Below are 20,244 nucleotides of genomic sequence, written 5' to 3'. Positions count from 1 at the left end.
ATTTTTTGAAACAGTCTCGATGTCACTCAGGCTGGAGTGCATCAGCACAATCTAAGCTCAGTGCAACCTCCACCTCCCTGGTTCAAGCGATTTTCGTGCTTCAGCCTCCTGAGTAGCTGGGATTACAGGCATGCGCCACCACACCTGGCTAATTTTTGTATTTTTAGTAGAGTGAGAGTTTCGCCATGTTCGCCAGGCTGGTCTCAAACTCCTGGCTTCGTGTGATCCACCCGCCTTGGCCTCCCAAAGTGCTGGGATTACAGGCATGAGCTGTCGCGCCCGGCCAAAATTACATTTTTATGTTGAGTATATTAAAGTAACATTCCTTTATCTTGTGTCAACTTAAAAATCTTGAGATGGTGATATACCATGTCCCTATAGTGGAGGAATGATTCTTGGACAGATCTCCAAGGTCTTTAGATTACTCTATTTAAGTACTACCTTTTGGTAAAAAATACTTCATTTTAAAGATGAAATCTAAAATTCCATATTGTTTATGTTCATTTCATAATGAAATAGCAATTGTAAATAAAAAACTTATTTCTTTGGCTTATCTTTTAATTTGTTACATGTGTGATGTTTCAATTAGAAGATGTACATAGGAAAAAGCACTTAGTAATAGTATAAGGGGATAAAACTGAGAAAAAATGTTGCTATGTGTTATTGTCGTAAACTTTTAAATAATGTGTATCTTCCTACTTGTTTGTAAACTCTGAAATTGTAATAAGTTTATTGTTTTTACAGGTCTTAATTTTAGTTCAAATTATTTCAGAGAAGTAGTAATAACAGAGTAGGTTTTTTCCCTCAAAATTAAGTTACTGACAGACATAAAATTCTTTTTCTTTGACCCAATTTTTTGTGCTTTCTGCTTGTCAGGTTCTTTAAATTTTTTAAATAGGCTGAATTATAGGTAAAATTGAATGAGTGAACTAATTGGAGATAGTATCTGTGAAGTTGTCTCCGTGGGATAGGGTGAGGTAGGATGGAGAAACCCATTCTGGTAGCAGCTACTATTACACTGCATACTAATTTGTTTTGGAAATGTTATTAATATGCTGGGGACTCCTACCATTTATAGGGAATAGAAAATTATTATGTATAATTTGCATTAGTATCCTTTAATATGCTATATCTGTCTATGCTAACTGCCCAGAAAGCTTCAACCTAAACTACTTGAACAGTGAATTTTAGAAAATTATTTATTTTGGTCTTTTTGTTATTTAAGTAGTTCTATTCTGTTCTATTGTAATTGTTGACTACTTTTCCTGCGCTTTGAGACTTAGTTGACAACTTCAGTCTATTCTCTATAATAGATGGAGCTATATAACTATCATAATAGTTCTGTAATAATGATAGAACCGTATAAAGGAACTATGGAAGGGAAAAGGGCATTTTTAGTACAGGATGAGTCATAAGTATCTGTGTGCCCACTTAAACTGTTTTGATAATGAATTCGTAAGGGCCTATGCTTTACGTCTCATATAAAGATTTACCAGTTATTTTCTAACCAGCCTATGGTGATAAAGGAATACTTATTTACTTAGTTATAGTGATTCCAAGGTGTACTTGAGAGTTTTACTTAAGGGTTATTATTTTCACGTGTAATACCAAATTTCAGATTACTCTTTCTAAATGATGACATTTTACATGTGCACCTTAGTTTATGAAAATCTGTTATAAAATCCGAAATTTTAGAGCAGTTAAATTAGGAATTGGCTATTTGTATTACAAAAAGTACACTTTGAAAAGGCTTCAAAGGAGGGTTTGTTTTTGTTTTTGGTTGGTTGGTTTTAAAGCTTTCCTGGTACTTTGAAAATACTGGTTTCTGTGAAAAACACTTTTCTAAAGTAAGGTATACTTAGTGTCCAAATATTATATAGACATTTGTAAAATGTTGTAGAACACTAAACCTTCTAACCTTCGTATTTTCCTCTTTCCCGGTTTGACTTCTATATTTTTCATATTTACTTACTCTTTCCAATAATTATCCCTTCCATAATCTTTTTCCTGCTTTTTTTTCTAGCTTTTACCAAATTTACTGAGCAGTCTTAGATTTCTAACTTTATCTTCTTTTTAACTAACTTATAACATAACTTTTCTTTTCTTTGACCTTCATCATGGAATATTTTGGGGAAATGGATTAACAATAATGCTGAAACATATTATCATGTCATGAGTACCCATATTTTCTTCTGAGAGACTATTTTGGGTGAGAAGAATGAGTGTATTATAAAGAAAGTGGCCAGTAGTACATACAGGGAACAAAATTAAGCAAGTAATGTCACCTTAGAGCATAAATAGCAGTTGCCTGCTTAGAACTGAGTATTAATTTTTGAGTTATGCAGTTAAAAAATAAGCAATAAGTTACATGTATAAAAATAAGTTATTTGGCATTCTGAAGCACGTTGGAAAATAGGTCATTCTGTTTTCTAAAAAAGATTGAACAGACTTTTAAAACACACAGGACAGGCTTGAGTCAAAAGAAAAGATGTTATCACTTCTGTCTTATCAGCTCCCTATGCTCCTGGGTTTATTAAGCAGACATGAACCCCAACTTGTAAGTATACAGCTTCTACCATAGGCTGGATCTGAATATTTGATGCCCCTTGTATCCTGCACAGGAAATATAACCAGTCAGTTTACGGTTTAGATTTGGAGCCTGGCATACTCTTGCATTAACATGAGTGACTCTCTTGCCCCTTTCTCCCTTCAGTAAATTCTTAACATTAAGCAGAACTAATTATTAGACTAACTTTCTTAGCACTGAAGGACAAAAGTTCATTGAGGAAGCCCATGGCATATGGACATAGGAGAATAGAAAGGCCTGTTTACTTTTTCTTGAAGTGGATAATTTATGACATGCTTTGTGTTTCATAATGATAATCACTATAATTGAAAAGATAAACTAAAATATGAAAAAGTATATTTACCTTTGAATCAATCATAAAGTTTTGTTCATATTTTATGCTGTTCTTCAGGGTTAGAAAAATAATAAATCCAAAGATAGCCTTACTCTGTTATCCAAAGCGTGATAGAGTAAGGAATGAGAGTCAGGCAGAAACCTCCAAAAGTAAATACATGGCTAAAATAAATAGGTGTTTCTAGTTACTACCAAAAAGTAAATGTAAACTTACTTATGGGCTTATTAGTTTTCTCTTCTAAGATTAGGAAAATCACAGCGGAGCATCACTTTTTTCCCCTCAACTGTATCAAGAATTCTTTTATCTAATATTTATTGTTATAGTTGTTCCCAGTTTATGCAGTCATTGCTCACCCATTTATTAGGTGATTTATTGCCATACTCTGCATAATTCAAATTCCCATTTTAATGGAATTACATAATATTACTTTTTATAGACTTTGAAGCTTTCACCATTTTTGAGTGAAAATTAATTACACCTTTTTGAATGCCCAGATCTATATATACTTCCTCTGGAGTAATACCACCAGTAAGTGACAAAGCCAAAACTTGAACCATTCCCAGTCCTATTTCAGTGACTGTACCCATGTAGTTAATTCCTATAATTATTTTGTTGTAGTAGTAAGTTGATTCTTTGTATTCAGAAAAATTAATTCATTTGTGGCTTTCCTTGCATCTCTATTAAGTACTGGACTGTTTGCTCTTCCTTAAGTTTTCTTTTGATGTGTGGCGGGGTGAACGTGCTATTTCATTTTCATTACAGATAAAGGAGAACAGTTTCAAGTTAATTATTTTTCATACACATTCTTTTTCATTCTCTTTCACACATTTTCTTCCTTGGGCATTGTGTTACTGACTGTTGAATCAACTACAATATTTCTTTATTATTAACTAATATATTGATTTTTCACTCGATTTACTTTTAAAGGTCAACAAAGACCTTTTTAAAAAGCACATTTTTAAATAAAAACTCAAATAATTTTAAAATATATCTTAAGGAATTCTTAGAATAGAACTATGTAATAAAATATATGGAGACTATAGAAATTATTCCTGAAACTATTTCAAAAGGAACAAGTAACTTTTTTGGTTATCATTAATTATATACAAACTTCCCCAGTTATTACTTAATAAAAGCTTGTAGTCGCAAAGAGATTAATTTCTTATCTTTAAAAAGTTGTTAACTTGAGGCAAAGCTTCTAAATGATCCTATTTTATCTACCTGTGCCCATGTGGAATCGTGGGTTCAAGGAAACCAACCAAAAACCAGTTTGCTCTTATAGTTGATCAGGTTTTGATACCTGTCTCTGATAAGTTCTAATTATGGGAAAACAATTTATCTTTGTGATTCAGAAGCTCTGCTAGGTTGATTATATAGTCAGATCTTTATTCTGGAGTTGAAGAAAATGGTGTGGATTTGCTTTCAAGGATTGTCACTAAATTAACACATAAAACTAAAAATAAAATACAATCCCTGCAAAATCAACTTCCTTGAAATGTCCATATTTTTAAAAAGATACAAGTTACTAGTCATAATACCCCAAACTGATGAGTAAATGAGAATTTTGAAAGTTATTAGGTCCAGTAACTATGTCTTGAGACTGCGGTTACTCAAGTTTGTGATACAAACAGCATGTGGGTATGTTACTCTTTATTTTCTTGTCTTCAAGTTTTTTTGTCTTCTCGATTTTAAATATTTGATTAGTTGGAGAGAATGTGTTTAGAAAGTGTGACATCTCAGTATGGAGTATTAAATAGTGTAGTAGGGATTGGCTTTAATGTGTGTGTTTTGGTTGTGTGTGTGTGTGTGTGTGTGTGTGTGTGTGTGTGTGTGTGCATTTGACTTATGAGCCCTGAATATAAGTGCCAGAAGTTTTATTTGAGAAACATAACCAATTTGTAATTGAAACAGGATTAGTCAAGAATCATCAGCACCAACACAAGTGTATCTTTGCAGACCGAAGGAATCAGCTAAACAATTTACAGTCATCTCAATCTCTACTAAAACAAAAATCACATCCAACATGCCACCTGACACCATTTCTTTCTCTCTCTCTCCTTTGCTCCTTGCGATGTGGCATTCATCTCTCCTTGTGCCTCCGTTCTGAAGAGATAACAGTATAGCAGCAACTCTGCCACTGAAATCCTGTTCTCTGACCGATATTGGCACCTGCAAAGAGAAACAACCAGTAACAGGCAGCAGCAGCATCAGTATTAATCTTCCATGATGAAATCTTTACAGGTCAAGAACAAGTACACAGCTCTTTTCTCATTCCTTCACAGTGGACCATGCAACTAGTTGAAATGGAAGACAATGGATTGTCTACAAGCCTTTTGAACAGTGGAGAATACAGGGCGTTGGCTTTAGGTGAATTGACCCCCAAATATTCTTGAAGTTTGATGTCCCCTTTGGTCTTTCTTTCTAGAACACCATTGTCATCTGACTTATCAAACCCTTAGTATGACCACAAAGAATAAGTTTGCATATGTGACATTTTTTGTCACTTTAGGTTTGAATGAAAATAATGAGCAGTCTAATGCTAGAGGGCTTAATCTTTAAACCTGTTGTTCATCTTTATATTTATAGCCATGACTGGAAGAAATCTTCTAGGAATTCTCTCAGTTAAAGCCAACTACATTGTACATGATGTTTCTGTAGAACCTGACACAAGATGCTGCTTGTGTAGGCAGTAGTTTTCAGTGGAATTCTGGGAAAAGTACACTATACTGGAAAAAGTTGTGATTAAGCCCATGAAGAATGTTAAAAGATTCCTGATTTCTTGGAGGGGGTGGTGTGTGTGTGTGCAAGAAAGGTGCCAAGAAGAGTGCTGGAATTCTAACTTTACAATTTGTCCTTACTACTATTTTCCATTTAAAAATGAGTAGTTGTCCCAAAAAGATGACTGTGGTGAGAGAACATGGAATTAGCTGTAGATGGGAAAACTCAAGTGTTTACGTTCTTATCTCTTACTCACATATGGACCTGCAAACTATCCTGGCTCTATGTTTCCATATTTATAATCACACAACCTTAACTTGGTAGTAGATAATGTTCAGCTACCAAAATGAAAATGTAGAGGTAAAAGGTGTTTTACTTCCCCAGTGTGTGTGTGTGTGTGTGTGTGTGTGTGTGTGTGTGTGTGTGTTTTCACCCAGGCTGGAGTGTGGTGGCATGATCGGCTCACTGCAGCCTCCATTTCCCAGGTTCAATCAATTCTCCTGCCTCAGCCTCCTGAGTAGCTGGGATTACAGGCGCATGCCACCATGCCTGGCTAATTTTTATATATATATTTTTAGTAGAAACGGGGTTTCACCGTGTTGGTCAGGCTGGTGTTGAACTCCTGACCTTGTAATCCGCCCGCCTCAGCCTCCCAAAGTGCTGGGATTACAGGCATGAGCCACCGTGGCTGATCCACAGTGTTTAATATTAATCTTGTTGTTGTACAGGCAATGGAATTTAAAACATTTTGGAAAGAATCTTAGAAGTCATGTTAGCCATCAGCAGGGTTTGTAATTAATTCAGATTTGTAAATTCAGTTCAGAGATAACTTTCACAAAAAAGAGAAAACAGTTGCTTGGCTACCAGCCCTTCCCAATCATAACTGTAAATCCATGCCATATGCATAATGAACATGTAGAAGACTAGGTTTAAAAGGAAGCAGAGGCCGGGCTTGGTGACTCATGCCTGTAATCCCAGCACTTTGGGAGGCAGAGGCCAGAGGATCGCTTCAGCCCAGGAGTTGGAAATCTTGTCTCTACCAAAAAAAAAAAAAAAGTTGGGGCGGGAAAGCAGAAAAGAAAACTGGGAGAAGGACTGCAGTATACTATACGAAGGCATCGCACCTGTGTGCGCTCAGGCTTGGTGTCAGCCCCTTGGTTAGTGTTGAATGTTACAGAATTTCACTTCTATAACAACAGCAGCTGTAAATATTTTTAAGACAAGTGTGCTAGATATTTAAATTTTGCCTATTAGTTGAATTCTTAAACATTTATTTGATGCTGGGGAGGTAGTTTTGTTTTGTTTTGTTATAATAAAGTAGAGGAACTGACAGAATTAAAACCTGCCTGTTTTAACAGTCATTCCAAGTTACAGGTATTAATGTATGTATTTATGCATTTGAAGGGAGAATAAACCATTACCCCTCCACACACACCCAGAAAAACAGGAAATGAAGTGTGTAGAGAGCAAAACATTGAGTAAAGGTACTAAGTTAATTATCTAAGCTAGTTGAACACACCTGAGGTGATACAGTATGCTCTCATCAGTAATAAGCCACTTTACTGATTGGGGATGGGGGTGGAGGGAACATTTATATAATTAGGAAAGAAAGCCCCCAATATTTAATGATTTTTATCTTTTTTCCTTCTCCTACCCTTCTCCCCAATCTACACAATTATTCTCAAGCAAAAATATGATTATGATGCAGTAGTTTCAAAATTCAGACCTGCTTTGTCTAGGTGGTTATTTTGGTTGGTTGGTTGGTTGGCTTTTATTTTCGTTGGTTCATATCTCACACATTCATATTTAGGATATGGGAAAGCATATAACATGGTGATATAATAAGGATAAATTCGAAATAAATTGGAAATTTTCTCCTTGTTTTTTTGCACTGCTCTTCCTTTTAATTAGCTTTTTTTTTTTTTTTAGACGGTCTCGCTGTGTCACCAAGGCTGGAGTGCAGTGGCACAATCTGGGCTCACTGCAACCTCCGACTCCTGGGTTCAAGCTATTCTCCTGCCTCAGCCTCTCAAGTAGCTGGGACTACAGGCTCCTGCCACCATGCCCGGCTAATTTATATGTTTTTAGTAGAGACGGGGTTTCACTATGTTGGCCAGGCTGGTCTCAAACTCCTGACCTCGTGATCCGCCCACCTCAGCCTCCCGAAGCGCTGGGATTATAGACATGAGCCACCGCACCTGGCCCTTAATTAGATTTTAATAGTGCCTTTTGTTAATTTCACCTTTCCCTTTCTTGGTGGTAAACTTTCAGAATGGCATTATGAATAGTTTGTGAAATTAAAATTTAATTTTTTTAGGACTTAAGAGATGTTAACTTTTAAGGGATTAATACTATTCACATTACTAAAGTGAATTTGGTGTTAAATTTTTTTTTTTTTTTTTTTTTTTTTTCTGAGACGGAATCTCACTCTGTCACCCAGGCTGGCTAGAGTGCAGTAGTGTGATCTTGGCTCACTGCAACCTCAGTCTCCTGGGTTCAAGTGATTCTAGTGCCTCATCCTCCCGAGTAGCTGGGGTTATAGGTGAGCGCCACCACGTCTGGCTTATCTTTGTATTTTTAGTAGATAAAGGGTTTTGCCATGTTGGCCAGGCTGGTCTCGAACTACTGACCTCAGATGATCCACTGGCCTTGGCTTCCCGAAGTGCTAGGATTATAAGTGTGAGCCACCTCACCTGGCTGGTGTTAAAACCTCCTTCTGAACCGGTTTTCTTAATCAAGTAGTGTTGTTACAGTGGATAGACTGTTCCAAGCTATATTCTTCTACCAACTCCCGTAGGTTATAGGCATGCTGAGAATAATACATCAAAATACTTCCTGTTTTATCTTGGCTTTATGCGAAGGCAGTTCTCAGAAATTGAGTTTTTTGGTAGAGAGAATATGTAACATATATTCGGGATTTGCTAAATAACTTTAAACTAGCAAGTTTAATTTTTTCAGGAAATGTATTGGTTTTACATATAAAAATGTATTTTATAACTTTTTAAGCCTTATAGTTTTAATGCCTACCATATTTCACCTCTTAATAATTGCCTTTTGAAAAAAATGCCATTATGAGAAATGCTCCAAAATACTCCAGATTCACCTACCATTTTCTTTTCTTTTTAAAAAATATCTCCTTCACATAGGAACCACCTATCATTTTTAACCTGGAATTTTACAGAAATTCTGCATTGCTACAGCCTACATTTGGCTTATAGACTTGAGCCAAAGGAATATTAAGTTGCCATAAGATACTTTGATTACAAATAGAAAGCATTTCTATGCTGAAGATCTGGTGAGGGACAAAGTCTTTTAGTGAAGTTGCTGTGGGAATTATCCATACACATTTTTAAAAAATTTTAACTTAGAAGGTAGTGTTTTTTGCAAGTTACTTAAACAATGAGACAGTGTTGAGATCTGTTGTATACCTGTCTGACTTGTTTTTTTATGTGAGTGAGAGTATTAGATTTTATTTTAAAATAGCTATAGTATGTACTGTTAAATTTTCCATTGTAGTTTTTGTTTGAACAGAAAAGAGCCATGTCCTTTTATTGTGTATTTAATTGCCAAACTTACCTGTCTCTTTAATACAGTCTGTTCTTATTTATGTCTCTTCTTCATTGTAATAGCCTATAGAGACCAATTCATTTCTAGAGATGCTATTTGTCTCTTTGTTTCTTCTAGATTTTCTCTGCTTTCATTAACTGCTCAGCTAGTGTATGAATTCAGGACTGAAACTTGGTGTTCTTACTAAGCACAACTTAGCTGATTGGATTGTCTCCTTTCAGTCTACTCGTCTGGCCTAGTTTTGCTATGAGTTTGAGGATTCTATTCTGTGATGAATTCAGATCAATTTTGAGCCTAGTTAGTCCTGTCTTCTCTGGAACCCTTGGAAAAAGATTAATTCTGAGGATGGCCTAGAGGTTAATGTCAGTCTCAGGCAAGGAGAATGTAGCCTACTGGATAGATCTTTGGAAATGATCTGTAGCAAAGATAAATTATTCAAACTGTTGTACCCTGGGCCAAACCAAAACTGGGCCTTACCCCATTCTCTGAGGACAAGGTGCTAGACAGTATTGCCCTAGCATTTACCTACAAGTATGTGTGTTGGCCATAACAAAATACCAGACTGGGCACCTAAACAACAGAAATTTATTCTAGAAGTCCATGACAAGATCAAGCAGAGTTTAGTTTTGGGTAAGGGCTCTCTTGCTGGTTTGCAGATAGCCACCCTCTCACTTTGTCCTCACATGGCCTTTTCTCTGTGCTCCTTTGAGGGAGGGGTGAGGGAACCTTTCTTCTCATAAGGCCACTAATCCCATCATGAAGGCCCCATAACCTAATCCAACCCTAAGTACCTCCCAAAGGCCTCATCTTCAAATGCTGCCATATTAGGGAATAAGGGCTTCAATATATGAATTTTGAGGGAACACAGACATTCAGCCCATCACAATATAGGTACTTTTTCTTAGTGGAATTTTTAGAGTAGCAGAGTTACCTTTCCCCCAGAAGTGTGTCAATTTGCTTGAAGTCCAAGATACTGTGAAATACTAAGTTACAAGATGAAAGACAAAAGTATTTCACTGAGTATGGTGGGTTTATATCTATCTATTTAAGACATAGTTTCTTCCCTTGACATTTCCTTCTAAATACCCAGAATCCATCTTTTTTTTCTCTAGTGCTACTGACATTTTGTTTTTCTTCCAGTAAACTTAACAATTCAAATGGAACGAAACTTGCTTGTGCTTTTATATTGTAAGATTTTTATGGGACATATTTGTCATGTTTTTAGAGGCAAAAAAAAAAAGCTTGCTTTAATTTGCTGATACAGACATATTTTACTTTCTTTAACAAGTATTTATTTTGTAATATTGATTACTACCATTGTATAGACATCTGAAGATTATAAAACAAATGTAATTATGTTCAACAACCTATTTGAATCTTATATATTTATGACTCAGTAAAAATTAGCTTTTATAAATTCACTGTTGAAATAGTCTCCCCATGCCACAATTTCAAATAAAAGTTAAAACAAGTATTTATTCTAATAGGCTTTTCACAATTTTATCAGATTATTTAAACTTTCACCAGCCTACCAAATGTTGAGTAGCTTCCTACACGTGTGACAGTCAAATTAAGTTTTTAAGCAGCAAACGTTAGTAACACGAAGGGAGTCATTGCTTTCTAGATTCTAGTCTAGATTAAAATTGAATCTAGATTCTAGATTTCTAGTGTAAATTAATTTAAATTCTTTCATACTCCTGGGTAAACCTGTATGGCCAGTTTCTTATCTGTTTTACATGGCTAAACTATGATAACTAAGCTATGTTTTGAGTTTTTTGTCTCAAAGCTTTAAAATTTACTTCCTGTTTTTATAGTGAAACTTTGATTATTGAATCTCCTAGGATATCACTTTACTTTTTAAAATTAAAAATATATGTGACTGAAGCTGTTAATGAGGAAATTTCAGTTAAATTAAGAGAATCTATGTAGTGTACCTATTGTAGAAAATCTCCCAGTACTTGTAGAAAGATTTATCTTCATTTGAATTTATTTTGAAATTTTCTATTTGCCATGTAATATCAAATCTGCATTAAATATCTCTGCAACAAGTCGTGGTTGAATTTCATTTTAAAATAATAAAAATAACCTTAGGAGTAATGTGAAGTACAAACAACATAATCTTTAGAGATACAATTTATTTTTTCTCATAATGCTTAAAATACTCCTCTGAATTTCTGTCTTAGGTACCGGTGTAATAAGCTTTATACCTCTGTTATCTGTCTTTGAATGAAATGATATATTTATATTTTCAAAGTAAATTTCAGAGTTATATTTTGAGGTAAATAATTTTTTATATCGAAAGATAAATTACTAAAAAGAAGCAAAGGAGCTGATGAAATATTTAAATGCATTATTCAGAAAAAACTTCTGTTCCATGTGGTCTAGATTTATAATTCTAGTGGGTACACATTAGGCCAAGGTGATCTGTATTTCTTTACTTCAAAATTATATACTAAAAATATTCTGAGCCAGGCATGGTGGCTCACACCTATAATCCCAACACTTTGAGAGGCTGAAGCAGGAGGATCCCTTGAGCTCAGGAGTTCAAGACTAGCCTGGGCAACACAGTGAGACACCATCTCTACAAAAAAATAGCCAGGTGTGGTGGCTCATGCCTGTGGTCCTAGCTACTTGGAAGGCTGAGGCAGGAGGATTGCTTGAGCCTGGGAGGTCGAGGCTGCAGTGAACTGTGATCATGCCACTGTGCTCCAGCCTGAGTGACAGAGTGAAAAAAGAAATTGGGCTAGAAATTTTCACTGAAACCTGGCACAGGCTTACCCTTTTTTTTTTTTTTTTGCTAGCGGGTGGCGATGGGCTGGAGAGTGGGGATGGAGTTTCCCTCTTGTTGAAGAGGGAAGTGCAGTGGCACGATCTCAGCTCACTGCAACTTCCACTTCCCAGGTTCAAGCAATTCTCCTGCCTCAGCCTCCCGAGTAGCTGGATTACAGGCATGCCCCACCACGCCTGGCTAATTTTGTATTTTTAGTAGAGACGGGGCTTCTCCATGTTGGTCAGGCTGGTCTCGAACTCCCAACCTGAGGTGATCCGCCCGCCACAGTCTCCCAAAGTCCAAAGTGCTGGGATTACAGGTGTGAGCCACTGCACCCAGCCCTAGTCTTATCCATTTTTTAAGTAGTATTCAAATTTGTATAGACAAAGGGGTATGGGTGTGTGTGTGTGTGTGTGTGTGTGTGTGTGTATGAATGAATGACATGAGTGATATGTGTACTTGTTTTGGTGGCTAGTCTAAAAGTATATTTTAAGACAAAACTGTATTTATCAAAATATTTATATCGATTATTAAATTTCTTTAAGATTTATTTACATCTGCTTTGATACCTTAGGGCCTACTACAGCAATCTATAAATTTTTTGTTGTAATGTATCTTTAGGATTGCAAGTGAGTGGTCAATTGTGTGTGTGTGTGTGTGTGTGTGTGTGTGTGTGTGTGTGTGTGTGTATGTATGTTTGTATTTGTACTCCAAACACTGTAAGGTGTAGGAAGAATCATTCTGCTTTTTTCTTTCTTCCTCTTTTTTTTTTTTTTTTTTATTATACTTTAGGTTTTAGGGTACATGTGCACAATGTGCAGGTTTGTTACATATGTATCCATGTGCCACGTTGATTTCCTGCACCCATTAACTCGTCATTTAGCATTAGGTATATCTCCTAATGCTGTCCCTCCCCCCTCCCCCAACCCCACAACAGTCCCCGGAGTGTGATGTTCCCCTTCCTGTGTCCACGAGTTCTCATTGTTCAATTCCCACCTATGAGTGAGAACATGCGGTGTTTGGTTTTTTGTCCTTGCGATAGTTTACTGAGAATGATGTTTAACTATTATAAAATATTTTCATTTTATTTGTTTTCTACTAGTAAATTATTCCTTCTTAAATTAAAATTTGCATGGACTAGAAATAGCTCATTTTATGTTATGTCAGTTTTCAACTACCTTTCAGTATATACATTATAAAAATAGATTTCTTGTAGTACAGAATAAAACCCAGCATCTCATTAGGTATAGATTTTCATGTGGAGGATGGTTTCTTAAAATAGGTTTTTGCCTTATCTCGTTCCATCTTTTGGGCATTGAAAAGAGCACTTTGATCTTTTAACTCAGTGGTACTTTGTAATATACTATTCTTCCCATCACTGTAAAAAACCGATGCATGGGTAAAAATATCTTTTTTATATCGCAAATAAATTGAGCTTGTTATAGTCCCCTCTCTTCATTTTCAGGAAGAGGCAGAAATCCAGGCAGAACTTGAACGTTTGGAAAGAGTCAGAAATCTTCACATACGTGAGCTGAAAAGAATAAACAATGAAGATAATTCACAGTAAGTCATTATTTGCATTTCACAGTTTTATATTATTAAAACTACCCCCCCGGCCCCCCCGTATAGAACATAAACACAATATTTCCTTCTTGGGTTGTCTCATCATACTTAGAAAAGATCCAAAGTCCTTCCCATGGCTTGGAAGGCCTTTTATGATCTGGTCCCTGGCCACCTCCCTGTCCTCACTTCTCTTAAACATGTCAAGAGCATTTCCATCTCAGTGGGCTTTTGTGCTTACCATTTCCTCTGCCTAGATGTTCCTTCTCTAAACACCTAATTGGCTTAATTACTTATCTCACTCCAGATGTTCTTTAGAAAGGCCATTCTTAGATCACCCTATTTAAAATAGTAGTCCCTAGCCAGGCCCAGTGGTGCTCACCTGTAGTTCCAGCTACTCAAGAGGCTAAGGTAGGAGGATTGCTTTGGCCAGGAGTTCAAAACCAGCGTCATCAACATAGTGAGACCCCCATTTCTTTAAAAAAAAAAAAAAAAGCAGTCTCTGCTTCTTCATTTCCTCTTTTAATATCATTACCTTGCTTAATATTTTCTGAATATCTGGATCACTATCTGGAATTATAAATTTATTTTTTAGTTATTATTTGTCTCCTCCCTCTAGAATGTAAGCTGCATGAGTGCAAGGACTTCGTTTTGTTCTTGCTGTATCCGTAAAGCCTAGACCAGTGCCTGACATATGGCAGGCACTTAATAAATATTTGAATACCAAAGTTAATGTTATGGTAGTGAAGGAGCAATTATTTCAACCAAAAGTATTTCAGTAAACCATGTGTCCCACATTATGCAAGAATTGGGAGAGAAATGGAAAAGTACAGGTTACAGTCTGTGTTCTTAATCGGTTGTCAGAATGAGTGCCATAGATAGTGTATGTTGAAGCAGTTGAAAGAAAAGAAAATATCTGTGGGCTTGTGGGAGCTTCATGAAAAAGACAAATTGAGCAAGACGTAGAAGTAGAAATTAAGCAAGGTACTACTTGGATTTAATTGATGTAAAAGAGAGGAAAGGTTTCTGTTTACACTTCATCTTTGACTGTTCATGTAGTTTAAAGCTTCGTGAGTTAATACAAGTATCAGAATAGGAAGTGGCCAATTTCTGTGTGAAATATGAAAATCTTGCTTAGAAAGGCCTTCTTGTGATGTCTATGTATGTATAATTCATAAATACACAGATCATTGTGTGAAGGGAAAGAAATAATATAGTTATGGAATAACCTAAATTATGTCAGATTAAAATTCTAATGAAAGCCAGATGTGCTGGCTTACACCTGTAATCCTTGCACTTTGGGAGGCCAGTGCAAGCAAATCGCTTGAGCCCAGGAGTCGAAAACGAGCCTGAGCAAGGTGGAAAAACCCTGTCTCTACAAAAAATACAAACTTAGCAGGGAATGGTGGCATGCACTTGTAGTCGCAGCTACTTGGGGACTGAGGAGGGAGGATCGCCTGAGCCTGGGATGTTGAGCCTGCAGTGAGCCTAGATCGCACTCCAGCCTGAGTGACAAAGTGAGACTTTGTCTCCAAAAAAAAAAAAAAGTGAGGGGCCAGGTGTGGTGGCTCATGCCTGTAATTCCAGCACTTTGGGAGGCTGAGGTGGGCGGATCACTTGAGGTTAGGAGTTCGAGACCAACCTAGCCAACATGGTGAAATCCCATCTCTACTAAAAGTAAAAACACTAGCCCGGTGATGTGGTGGGCACCTGTAATCCCAGCTACTTGGGAGGCTGAGGCAGGAGAATCATTTGAACCTGGGAGGCGGAGGTTGCGCCACTGCACTCCAGCCTGGGCAACAGAGCAAGACTGTCTTTAAAAAAAAAAAAAAAAAAAAAAAGTGAGACTCTGTCTCAAAAAAAAAAAAAAATCTAATAGAGCATATGGTACAAAACTAATTTAAGACTAACTGTTCCGAAAATTACATTTCAAATTTTGTGGATCTGACTTACAGTGATGAAAATAAAATCAACTGTTAAAGCTTTACAGTGTGGCTTGACACTAAGCAGAAATTTCTTATATCTACAAGTTTCTCAAGAAAAAGCTTTAATTACCAAATCCAGAGTCAATTGATCTTGAAAAAAATAATAAAATACAATGTATTTTGGCCAGGCATGGTGGCTCACACCTGTAATCGCGGTACTTTGGGAGGCGGAGGCAGGCGGATCACAAGGCCAGGAGTTCGAGACCAGCCTGGCCAATATGGTGAAACCCCGTCTTTATTAAAAATACAAAAATGAGCTAGGCATGGTGGCACATGCCTGTAGTCTTAGCTAATCGGGAGAGTGAGGCAGAAGAATCACTTTAACCCGGGAGGCAGAGGCTGCAGTGAGCCAAGATCGTGCCACTGCACTCCAGCCAGAGCAAGACTCTGTCTCCAAAAATAAAAATAAAAATAAAAAAATACAGTGTATTAGCATTGCAAAGCTAACATTTTTTTTTTGAAAGTGTACATTTTGGAACCACATTTTTCTGCTAAGTCCTGCCTTTTATTAGCTGTTAAGCAAGTTACTTTACTTTTCTGTGCAGCAGTACCTTCATTTATAAAATAGACATAGTTATAGGACCTACCTGATAGGGTGGGTTGAAAACTAAATGAGTTAATACAGGTGAGAGCATAAAACGCACAAGTTGAACATCCCAATGTTGGAAATCTGAAATGTAAACTGCTCTAAAATCTGAAAATTTTTGAGCACTGACATGACATTCAAAGGTCATGCACAAAGGAAATGCTCATTGGAGCATTTCAGGTTTTGGATTTTCAGATTAGGGATGCTCAGTCGGCAATATCCTAAAATAAAAAAAAAAAAATCCAAAATCAGAAACACTTCTGGTTCCAGGTATTTCAGTAAGGGATACTCAGCCTATATATGGCAAATACAGTAAATTATAACTAGTAATAGTAGTAGTATTACCTATGAGTGTTTTTTTTTAATTTTAAAAAATCTTTTTAAAATCGGTGGTTGATTTATTTTACAAAAGTCCAGAGACAGTAAAATTTAATGATGAAGTCCAGTTTATAATTATGTTTAATCATATGTCAATACTGTAAAAGCTTGATTATAACTCCCAATATAAAAGTCTGTTTTTTTCCAGAGAAGTGATTCCTGCTGAGTACATAAAGGATTTTATGAAGCTCTTGGCAATGCAGTAATTGTTAGGTCTTTGTGAGAGTGCTATAATTGGTCATTGATCCTGAATACTGAGCTATAAAAGTTTTGTGAGCACCAAAGCCTTAAGATGGGTGGTAGTCATGCAGGTAGACTGGTAGAGAATGAAAAGAAATATTTTTTTTTTTTTTTGAGACAGAGTCTCGCTCTGTTGCCCAGGCTGGAGTGCAGTGACGCAGTCTCGGCTCACTGCAAGCTCCACCTCCTGGGTTCACGCCATTCTCCTGCCTCAGCCTCTCCGAGTAGCTGGGACTACAGGCGCCCGCCACCATGCCCGGCTAATTTTTTGTATTTTTTAGTAGAGACGGGGTTTCACTGTGGTCTCGATCTCCTGACCTCGTGATCTGCCCGCCTCGGCCTCCCAAAGTGCTGGGATTACAAGCGTGAGCCACCGCGCCCGGCCAAGAAATATTGAATGAAATTTGAAATTAGCAGTGGAGTAACTGAGAAATAAATAGCTAGGAGGAGAATAAGAGAGTAGAACTTCAGTGTAGAAGGAATTTTTGTGTGTGTGTTTTAATATGTCTGTTTTTTGCCCTCACCTCTAAGGTTCAAAGATCACCCAACATTAAATGAAAGATATTTATTACTTCATCTGCTTGGTAGAGGTGGCTTTAGTGAAGTATATAAGGTAATGTATGTTTTATTCTGTTTTTTTACACTAATGTAGCAAGGATATAGGAGTATGTGGTTAAGAAGTACTTACATTGTCTGGGCATGGTGGCTCACACATGTAACCCCAGGGCTTTGGGAGATGGGAGGGTGCCTAAGGCCAGAAGTTTGAGACCAACCTGGGCAACATAGTGAGACCTCGTCCCTACTTAAAAAAAAAATCAGCCAGGTGTGGTGGCGCACACATGTAGCCTTAGCTACTCAGGAGGCTGAGGTGGGAGTATTGCACAGTCCAGGAATTCATGGTTGCAATAAGCTATGATTGCACCACTGCACTCTAGTCTGGGTGACAGAGCAAGACCCTGTCTAAAAAAAGAAAAAAAACAGAAGTACTTGTCTTTTAGTTTATTGATTATATGTCCTCATTATAAAAAAGGGTTTGTTGTGGCTTCTGTTGTCTTATTTCCAGAATCCAAAGACTGTCCTTGCCACCTGCACAGTCCCTGTGATATTTGACACCTAGTCACCATTAACAAGTCCAATACAAAGAGTAACAGCTATTTAAATCAAGATAGGCAGGTAGCCATTTAATACAGTACACTTATAGAAAGATTGTACCCCTTAATTTAAAAATGTCTGAAGTATTAACATGTCCTGAATTTATCCAAATTTCTACCTGCGTCAAGTCCCTTTCTCAAATGCGTATGTATAAATGTAGCATTTTTACTCCCCATGTTCACTATTTTATGCCTTTCTTTCTTTTTTTTTTTGTACTTTACGTTGTATCTTTTAGCCTAACCTTTAAATACTGGATTCCTAAGGTCCCTTTTATCATTCTGTATTCTCCCTTAAGAAGGTTTTTATCCTCTCTCATTCACTGGGTTATCTATTTGGTGTCACCCCCAGGTGATATCTAGCTCACACTTTCTTTCTGAGTTCAGTACCTCAAAGTGTGTTTGTATACATGACGTACCTCATGTGGGTGCTTCATAGGTACTGGAGACTCACATTTGAAATAGAAGTTATCTTCCTCTCCTCTAAAATGCCTTTTAACACTGCTTCTGACTTCCCTGACTTCAGTATATAACATTGCCATTCATCTGCCTGGTCCCTCAAGTGAAAAAACACAAAAACCATGGTATGCTCTTCCTTTCCCTTTGTTCCCCTCCCCTCACATAAGTCCCTAGTTCCTGCTATTATTAATGTCATTAAGTTCTCCTAAATTCAGCCATGACCCTTCCCTTGTGTCTCTTAGCTCAAGGCTTCTTCCGGAACCTCATAGCTGATTGTCTTCTTTTGGGCATTGCTTTTCTCAAGTTATTTTGTACACTGCAACTAGAGTGGACTTTTTATAAAAGGCAACCTGATCATCTGTCCTACTTGAAAGCCCCAGTAGCTTCCCATTTGCTCTTAGGATGACGTCCTAGTGAAGGGTATATGCTCATCTTTGGTTCCTCTAAACAGCTTCCCTGACCCTCTGCATCTTCTCAGATAGATTTGGTGTGCCTTTTTATAAGCTCCTTGTAATACTTTGTGCTTCATTACGTACTGGCGTAGTTGGTTAAAAGCTTTGGTTCTGAAGCCAGACAGCTAGGTTTAAATCCTGACTGCTATTTACTAATTTTGTTAATTTGGGCTTCTTATTTAAATCTCTGTCTGACTCATCGCCTCCTTCTGAGAATAACAACAATACCTACATTATAGGGTTGTTGCAGTGATTAACTGAGTTCACATGTAAGTCATATAGAACATAGGTGGCTAAGATAAGCTGATAAGATTATTAGAAATCCTGCTTGTTGGCCATGGCTCACACCTGTAATCCTAGCACTTGGTGGGGCCAAGGCAGGCAGATTGCCTGAACTCAGGAGTTCAAGACCAGTCTGGGCAACATGGTAAACCCGTTTCTACTAAAAATACAAAAAAAATAGCTGGGCATGATGGCACATGCCTGTAGTTCCAGCTACTCGGAGGCTGAGGCATGATAATCGCTTGAACCTTGGAGATGGGAGGTTGCAGTGAGCCAGAATTGTGCTACTGCACTCCACCCTGGGGGACAGAGGGAGACACTTTCTCTCCAAAAAAAAAAAAAAAATAGAAAAGAGAAAAATCCTGACTGTTGCACGGGACAAAGACTATGCCCTTCTCGTTTCTGCTTCTGACTTGGAAAAATTATGGGATTTGAATTAGAACTTCAGTTCTGGTATCAGTTAAACCATGCACTATTTTTTGTTATTTTGTTAACTTAGATAAGCATTACACGTCAGGGTCCTCACCTTCCTCATTCATCAAAAGTGATCTTTGGGCTCTCTTCCAATTCCCGTTTCTCTGATACTAATAATAGTTTATACTTAAGCACTTAATGGGTGAAGTAGGCTTACCATAAGGTAGAAAAGATTATCATGGTAGTTCAGCTGGGAGCTAAAAGTCACTAAAAGTGCAGTTAGCATTAGCATGGCCTAAAAATTGTTGAGCTTATGAACTTACCATGAGCCTTCATAACAACCCTCTGCTACTGCCTGCTTGTATTTTAAATAACTGTTTTAGCCTCATAGGTAGGACTTTTTTAGAAGAGGCTTACATAGAGATTAGAAAGTGCAGATTGGGGCCCAGTGACTTGAACTTTCTATACTGACCTAAATACTAGTGACATCATTCTCTAAGCCCTTTAAAGCCCTTTCATGATTGCCAGGTCTGTTGGGAAACAACCAGACAAAAAGCAGATTGTAAGTAAAAAGTAAAGAGTTGTATTTTATACCAGGATGGGAGATGTTGAGTCAGTTGCTGAGTGATTGCCATATTAACCTTATGGAAAGGTATACTTCTACTCACCTGAAATCTTGGGAGGAAGATGTGTTATATATAATTTATTATAATCAGTATACTCTGATAATGACTTTTTATTGCTTGCTTAGTTTTTTCTTCAAT

General features: G+C 37.1%; 1 protein-coding gene across 4 annotated transcripts in view; it reads left to right on the top strand.

Annotated features, from left to right (window-relative positions):
• Nucleotides 1-20,244, top strand: part of TLK1 (tousled like kinase 1) — a 171,138-nt gene that overhangs the window by 133,057 nt on the left and 17,837 nt on the right. For all 4 annotated transcript variants that reach the window (XM_003254252.4, XM_030802753.1, XM_030802751.1 and 1 more), the window contains 2 exons: nucleotides 13,442-13,539; nucleotides 17,257-17,338. In XM_003254252.4, the coding sequence (XP_003254300.1) occupies nucleotides 13,442-13,539; nucleotides 17,257-17,338 (180 nt within the window). The remainder of the gene's footprint in view (nucleotides 1-13,441; nucleotides 13,540-17,256; nucleotides 17,339-20,244) is intronic.

This window comes from Nomascus leucogenys, chromosome 22a (assembly GCF_006542625.1).
Source record: "Nomascus leucogenys isolate Asia chromosome 22a, Asia_NLE_v1, whole genome shotgun sequence".
Lineage (NCBI taxonomy): Eukaryota > Metazoa > Chordata > Mammalia > Primates > Hylobatidae > Nomascus > Nomascus leucogenys.
Note: the sequence above shows the minus strand (reverse complement) of the source record. Positions and strands in the feature narration are given on the sequence as shown.